The sequence below is a fragment of the Gavialis gangeticus genome, unplaced genomic scaffold (genome assembly GCF_001723915.1).
Source record: "Gavialis gangeticus isolate Ggan-Ray unplaced genomic scaffold, GavGan_comp1, whole genome shotgun sequence".
NCBI lineage: Eukaryota > Metazoa > Chordata > Crocodylia > Gavialidae > Gavialis > Gavialis gangeticus.
In genome coordinates, this window is record NW_017729004.1 from 13274685 (window position 1) to 13282757 (window position 8073).

Sequence of the window (8073 nt, forward strand, 5' to 3'; positions counted from 1 at the left end):
TTTTTTTTTTTTAACCCTTCGCCTCATGCATTTCACACCACAAAAATCATTGCTAACCTCAGCCTCCCTCACGTCCTCTCTCAGCCTCTTCTACAAACCTCACAACATATGCAGCTGCGTCTAGGCATCCGGCTTGCCGCAGACGCAACAGAGAGAGAGTTCTGCAGGCTGCCGCCTGTCAGGCCAAAGCCCCACAAAGGCAACTGGGATGACAAATGGGGATCTCTTGCACAAGCCCTAAGGACTCCCGCAGGCCAGGGGATCCTAACCTTTTTTTAGGCAGGCCTAAAACTCGGTGCAAAACCGGGCTGGCTGCCTGCCCGCAGCACGCCAGTAGCTTCCCCAATGACTGAAGGCTCCTACCTAGGGTTTTCTGTTGGGAAACGTGCTCCACCACCCATCTGGGGATCCGCTTGGCCTGGTCGTAAGACAGCGCGTGGTTCAAGTAAAACCTGCTCTCCGCTCCGGTGTCGGGCAGCCCGAACTCCTCCAGCACCGCCGGCTCCACCCGCCCTGAGGGGGAGGAAGCACAGGCCGCGTCAGGAAGGGAAACAGGGGTGGGGTGGGGTGGGATAGGACACCCCCCACCGCCCACCCGGCACGACCCCAGTTCAACCAGGAGCACCGCGGGGCCGATATCAACACCCCCCCCCATGTGTGGAGGGCTCCCCCGGGCCGGCTCTTACCCGGCTCCGGTTCCGGTTCCGGCTCGTGGTTGTGTCGGAACTGCAGCGCGGCCAGGCCCGAGGCGGCGGCGCCCAGCGCGGTCCCGCACACCAGGCCGCGGAAGAAGCGGTTGGAACCCCGCGCCGCCGCCATGCACCTGCTCGCGCCACAACCGGCCCAGCCCCGCCCTTCCCGGGGAGGGGCGCCAGGAGGCTCCGCCCCTCCAGCTACGCGCGGCGCGTTCCTGAGCCTCCCTCGGCTCTGGCTCCGCCCCCGCCGGGAGGCCCCGCCCCTTCCGCTCCGCGCGGCGGGTCCCAGAGCCTCCCTCAGGCCACGGGCGGGGTCTTTCCCGCGTGGTGGAGTTGGCTCGGGGGCAGCTGGAGAAGGGTGCGGTGTTACTATTTGAGTTTAACCGAAAGCAGGACTTACAACACACCCACAAAGTCACGCAATAAATCTACTGGAAACATAAAAAAAAAAATCACGGACTCTATAGAAATGCAGGAAATATAGATACATATATAGAAATATATATATATATATTTTAATTCATTTCTAAGTTAGTCTAACAAGGTATCATTCTGGAACCAAGAGTTCAAGATTTTTGTATTTCTTTTCATCTCAGACCAACACGGCGACCGCATACACCTGCGGACTCAACACAGACATTGCAGTTATGACACATTACAAGGGGCCTGACAGCTGATTCACCAGGTACCTGCCGGATTCAACCTTTCAGGGATGTAGCTGGTAGCCGTGTTGGCCTGAGACAAAAAAACGCAGACCTCTAGAACTCTTGGTTCGGAGATGACAGCTATTACTAGACCAACTAAGAAATCACAAAAAAAATCTTTTTTGATTTTCCTGTGATTTCTTCGTTGGTCTAATGAAAGGTATCATCGCTGAACCAAGTGTTCTAGAAGTTTGTGGATCTGACCTTTCACACTTTTCTTTTCCTGCCCTCACCTCCTTTTCTACCTTTTGTCTTCCTAATTTCTAGCTATTCACTTCTCCACAAACAGCCTCTTTTCTACCTTGGGAAACTACTACAGTAGAGTCTTACCTTTGGCTTCCCTGCCCCCCCCCACCTTCTTTTTCCTCCTCCCTTCCCTTTTCTACCTTTTGTTTTCCTAATTTCCACCTGTTTACAGTCTCACTGACATCCCGTCACACTTTTAGCATCTTTCATTCCTTGGAATCTCAGAACAGCGGAGACTTCCTATGCCTGAAGAAGGGTGATTGCACCCAGAAGCTTTTCCCCAACTACTCAGTTGGTCTAACAAAAGGTATCACACCTACCCAAAGCAACTTGCCGGACCTAAGATCAATTAATATCAGAGAACAAACCCACATCTCTCTCTCCATCACAAATGCACTGTTTGATACCAAGTGTGCACAGAGGGGTTCAGCACTGAATAGTTACAGTGAAGCCCTGGGACTGCCGTGCCCTGCCCTCAGCCGTGTGAGGAGGGGCTCACCCCTCACCCAGCCCGTCCTAGCCCGTCCCACCCCTCAGAACAGCCTCCCTTGCCTTTTTGCTGGGGCAAGGGGCTCTGACCCATGTCTTTACCTGTGGCAGGTTTGGGTGCAAGGTCTGCATCATGTCTGGCTTGACAGCAGTCTGATGTAGAGGTTAGATTATGGTTTCAGCATCCACACCCTGCCCCCGTGTGCCTCAGACTAGCTAATTCAGTTTAAGATGAACGCAAAAACAAATGCAACTTCATTGAAATGAGTTCAAAAGGCTGCAAGGCTGTGAAATAGGAGCCTCTTTACCAGGAGCAGCTAACAGGCAGCAGAATTACAGCACATCTGGTAGCTTGACTGGGGGAACATCAAGGCCATTAGAAAGGAGAGAGAGTCATTAGCACCTGTGGTAGATTCCTTTGGCTCTTGGCTGCGGGGGCTGCCTGGCACGATTTGAGGGACATGGGACCAGGAGCATGGCCACCTCCCCTTGCGAGGTTTGTTCCACTTTGGAGTCTCTGGGGCCCCAGATAGAGAAGCTCCAGGCTGCAGTCCAGAGACTGCATGCCATCAGGGATGGCGAGCAGGAGAAAGACTTCTACTGCCAGGCCCTTCACCCCCTGGAGGCCAAGGGTTGACCAAGGTCACCTTCCAAGACAAGGGAGGACTCGGGGATCTCCCACACTTTCCAGCCAGGGGGTTGGACCAAGGTGGTCAAGGGCCCCAAGGCCCGCCACACCAAGGTCCCCTCCCCTCTGGGGCTTTGCAACAGACCTCTTGCAGCCCCAGTTGAGCCTGAGGAGATGCCAGCTCCTACAGGCAAGGAAGGATCGCCCACCCCTACTCTCCCTAAGGTGAAACGCAGAGGGGTCGTCATGGGAGACTGCCTCCTGAGGGGACAATCTGCCGCCCCACCCCATAGCCCGGGAGGTCTGCTACTTCCAGGGGACGATATCAAGGACATAGCAGAGAGGACACCAAAGATTATCTGGCCCTCCGACCACTACCCTATGCTCCTTATCCATGTGGGCACGAATGACACGGCTCGGAGCACACCCAGCCAGGTCATGAGAAGCTACAAGGTTTTGGGAGCAGGGCTTACGGGGTTGGGGGGCACAGGTGGTGTTTTCCTCAATCCTCCCGGTTTTGGGTTACGGGCTGAGGAGGGAGAGGATTGAGGTAGTCAACCAAAGACTACGGTGCTGGTGTCATTGTGAAGGCTTCAGCTTCAACGATCACAGTCTGCTCTTTGGTGAGAGAGGCAGTGGTCTGCTGGGGAGAGATGGCCTCCACCTCTCTCTGCTGGGGAGGAGGCTCCTCTCAGCCAGACTGGCTGACCTGCTCCACCCAGCTTTAAACTAAGCCTGCTGGGGGATGTGGGGACTACCACCACAGCAAGCCCACTGGGCAACTTTTGCAAATCCAGCAGGCGAAGGCACTCAAGGAAACCCACCCTTACCCCAGCACTGAAACGATGGGTAGGGAAGACTAGGGCCTCCAATGGGACACTTATGTGCCTGTACACCAATGCCAGGGGTCTGGGGAACAAAAAGGAAGAACTAGTCCTCCTGCTAAACAGGAATGACTACAATCTCATAGGGATAATGGAGACTTGGTGGGACTCCACATACGACTGGGCCACAGATACAGGCGGCTATATCCTGTACAGCAGAAATTGTGTAGACAAAAGGGGTGGGGTGTAGCTCTCTATGCAAGGAAAGCTACACATCCCTGCAAGCCGACATTGGCATCCAGGGTGCACAACTAGAGACCCTCTGAGTTAAAATCTGTGGTGAACATGGCACAGGGGACACAATGGTAGGAGTCTACTACAGACCTCCTAATCAGGATCAAGAGCTCGACCAGGAATTTACCAAGGAACTGGCTAAGGCTGCATGCTCCCAGTGCATAGTTGTCATGGGAGACTTCAACTACCTAGACATCTCATGGGAAGAGCACTAGGCCAAATCCGAACAGCAGCAAAGCTTCCTTACCTGCGTGGAGGAGGTGAGGCGAGTCTACCTGACTCAAGAAGTCTATGGACCGACGAGAGGCAAAGCGCTGCTCAACCTGGTACTGGCAGAGGGGGATGATCTAGTCAGCAACCTAATGATTGAAGGGAAGCTAGGAGACGGTGACCATGAGCTGATCACCTTCACTAAAGCTGGCAAGTCAGTCAGCAATGCAGAAGTCCTCGACTTCAGGAAAGCTGACTTTGACAAGCTCAGGAGGCTTGTTGGCAAGGCCCTAAGCAACTACAACCCGAAGGGAAGGGGCATTCTGGATGAGTGGTTGCTCCTCAAGGGAGCGATCCTGAAAGCACAAGCAATGTCTATCCCATCTTGAAGGAAAGGCAGCAAAAAGGCACAGCAGCCTCCTTGGCTCTGCAGGGAACTTGTGGTCCTCCTGCGTCTAAAAAGAAAGACCTATAAAGGATGGAAGACTGGGTCCACCCCAAAGGAGGAATATTCTGTGCTAGTCCAGACCTGCAGGGATCAAATCAGGAAAGCCAAGGCTGCACCTGAACTCCAACTGGCTACAAGTATCAAAGACAATAAAAAGTCCTTTTTTAGATATGTGGGGAGTTGGAAGAAAAGCAAGGGCAACATTGGACTCCTGCTAACCCAAATGGGACAACTGACAACCGACGCCCAGGAAAAAGCCAACCTGCTTAATGGGCATTTTGCATCGGTTTTTCACCAGCCCCAAGGGATGGCCCTGCTCACTATGGTAAGGGATGGCCAGGGTGAGGGAGAAGTGTTACCCTTCATCTATGTAGACCATTTGAAGGAACCCCTTGAGAGGCTGGATACCTTCAAGTCAGCCGGGCCAGACAGTTTACAACCCAGGGTACTTAAGGAGCTAGCAGATATCATAGCTCAGGCCCTGGCATGGATCTTTGAGAACTCCTGGTGCTCTGGTGTAGTGCCCAAAGATTGGAAGAAGGCCAATGTGGTGCCTATCTTCAAGAAAGGGAGCAAAGTAGATCTGGGGAACTACAGGCCCATCAGCCTGACCTCTATCCCAGGGAAGGTCTTGGAAAAAATTATCAAAAAGGACCACTCTTGATAAATTGGCTGATGGCAACATCCTGAGGGATAGCCAGCATGGGTTTGTTGCGGGTAGGTCTTGCCTGACCAAATCTCATCTCCTTCTATGACCAGGTGACCTATCACCTGGACAAGGGAGAAGAGATTGACGTCATATCTTGATTTTAAAAAAGCTTTTGTTCTGGTGTCCCATGATCTCCTTATGGAAAAATTGGCCAACCGTGGCCTCGGCTACATCACAGTCCAATAGCTGAATTGGCTCCGAGGTCGGGCCCAGAGAGTGGTAGTCGATGGAAGTCAGTCATTGTGGTGCGCCATGACCAATGGAGTCCCCCAAGGCTCCGTTCTTGGGCCCAAAGTCTTTAACATCTTTATTAATGATGTAGACATTGGGATCAGAAGTGCACTGGCCAAGTTCGCCGATGACACCAAACTTCAGGGTAAAGCGTCCACACCTGCGGACAGGATGGTGATCCAGGCCAACCTAGACAGGCTCATAAAATGGGCAGACAAAAAGCTGATGGTGTTCAACACTGAAAAATGCAAGGTACTCCACCTTGGGGAAAAAAAACCCCACAGCACACTTATAGGCTCGGCAGCACTATGCTTGCTAGCACCACGGCTGAAAGTGACTTGGGGGTCATGATTGACCACAAGATGAACATGAGCCACCACTGCAATGTCACAGCTAGTAAAGCGAACAAAACTCTGGCTTGCATCCTTAGATGCTTCTCTAGCAAATCTCAGATGTCATTCTCCTGCTGTACTCAGCCTTGGTGAGGCCACAGCTGGAGTACTGCATCCAATTCTGGGCTCCACAATTTTAAAAGGACGTGGAAAAGCTTGCAAGAGTGCAGAGAAGAGCCACACATGTTATCAGAGGGCAGGAGAACAGGCCTTATGATGAGAGGCTGAGAGCCGTGGGACTCTTCCGCCTGAAAAAGCACAGGCTCGGAGGGACCTGGTGGCTGCCTATAAGTATATAAGGGGTGCTCACCAGGATCTGGGGAAACGCCTGTTCACCAGAGTGCCCCAAGGGATGACAAGGTCAAATGGTCACAAACTCCTTCAAGACTGTTTCAGGCTGGACATAAGGAAAAACTTCTTTACTGTCTGAGCCCCCAAGGCCTGGAACAGACTGCCACCAGAGGTGGTGCAAGCACCTACTTTGGACTCTCTGAAGAAACATTCAGATGTGTATCTTGCTGGGATCCTTTGACCCCAGCTGACTTCCTGCCCATGGGGCAGAGGCCTGGACTCAATGATCTTCCGAGGTCCCTTCCAGCCCTAATGTCTGTGAAATCTATTATAAGAAGCCATGAAGTCAATTGACTCCTTCAACACTGCCTGATTAGAAATGCTGCTGCCACTGCCAGGGACTTGCTTTAAACTTTGAGTGAAGCAGGAATCGAGGGGGAGGGGGTGTCACTGCACCAGTGCACCTCCCACCCCCCCAGGACTGCCCAGTTACTGAGGGCTCTGGAACTGAAGACCAGGGTTAATATCTTAAAACCTGGGTGCTCAGATCTTGGTATTTTAATCATGGGAACAACTGGCTAATTTGAGTCACTGCATTTAATAGCAGCCATCAAACTACCTGAAGGGGGGATCCAAAGAGGATTGAGAGCTGGACTGTTCTCAGTGGTGGCAGATGACAGAGCAAGGAGTAATGGGCTCAAGTTGCAGCAAGGGAAGTTAAGGTTAGATACTAGAAAAAACTCTCACTAGGAGGGTAGTAAAACACTGGAACAGGCTACCTGGACAGGTTGTGGAATCTCCATCCTCAAAGACCCGGCTAGACAAAGCCTTGGCTGGGATGATGTAGTTGGGGCTGGTCCTGCTTTGAGCAGGGGGTTGGATTAGATGTGACCTCCTGAGGTCCCTTCCAGCTCTCATTTTCTATGATTTTTAGAAATGCTCACCAGGCAGCTGTGACTGACTGCAGAGGTATGCCATGTTCGGATGCATTTTGGAGAAGCAATACCCTGTTCCCTCTACAAAAATAAAGAAACTAACAAAAAACAATTGGTGAAACGGTGTTATTTGTGCTGAAATAGCTCAGTGACAATTACAACAAGAGCACCATCAGCCCTGCCGCATCAGGGTACTTCGCCCAGTCAAACCTCACTGCACGCCACGAAAGACTTCTCCTAAAAGTTTGGTGGGACAGTTCCCAGCAAGAGTCTGAGTTATGCAAGCACCACAGATTTTGGTTGTGTCCTTGCAGGACACAGAATTAAAAACATCTCTGAAAACACCTGGCGCTCTGGTGTGGATCTTCGAGAACTCCTGGTGCTCTGGTGAAGTGCTTGAAGACTGGAAGAAGGCCAATGTGGTGCCTATCTTCAAGAAAGGGAGGAAAGTGGATCTGGCTACCTATAGGCCCATCAGCCTGATCTCTGTCCCAGGGAAGATCTTAGAAAAGTTTATTAAAGAGGCCATCCTTAATGGACTGGCCAACACCAACATCCTAAGGCATAGCCAGCGCGGGTTTGTTGCAGGTAGGTCTTGCTTGACCAATCTCATTTCCTTCTACGACCAGGTGACCTATCACCTGGACAAGGGAGAAGAGATTGATGTCATATATCTTGACTTCAAAAAAGCTTCCCATGATCACCTCTTGGCAAAACTGGCTAATTGGGTCCACCATGATCCACTGGCTGGGAAATTGGCTCTGTGGTCAGACCCAGTGGGTAGTAATTGATGGAATTCAATTGTCTTGGTGCGCTGTGACCATATTGTTCAACATCTTCATTAATGATGTGGACATTGGAGTCGGAAGTGGACTGGCCAAGTTCACCGATGACACCAAACTTTGGGGCAAAGCATCCATACCAGAAGACAGGTGGGTGATCCAGGCTGACCTGGACAGGCTCAGCAAATGGGCGGA

At 51.9% G+C, this 8073-nt stretch overlaps 1 protein-coding gene across 1 annotated transcript in view; it reads right to left on the reverse strand.

The window, feature by feature from the left end:
- Nucleotides 1-847, reverse strand: part of EXOG (exo/endonuclease G) — a 25337-nt gene extending 24490 nt beyond the window's left edge. Inside the window, exons 1-2 of the mRNA XM_019508101.1 lie at nucleotides 687-847; nucleotides 364-513 (exon numbers count right to left, since the gene is read on the reverse strand). Coding sequence (XP_019363646.1) covers nucleotides 364-513; nucleotides 687-819 — 283 coding nt within the window. The 5' untranslated portion in view covers nucleotides 820-847. The remainder of the gene's footprint in view (nucleotides 1-363; nucleotides 514-686) is intronic.
- Between the last annotated feature and the right edge of the window lie 7226 nt (nucleotides 848-8073).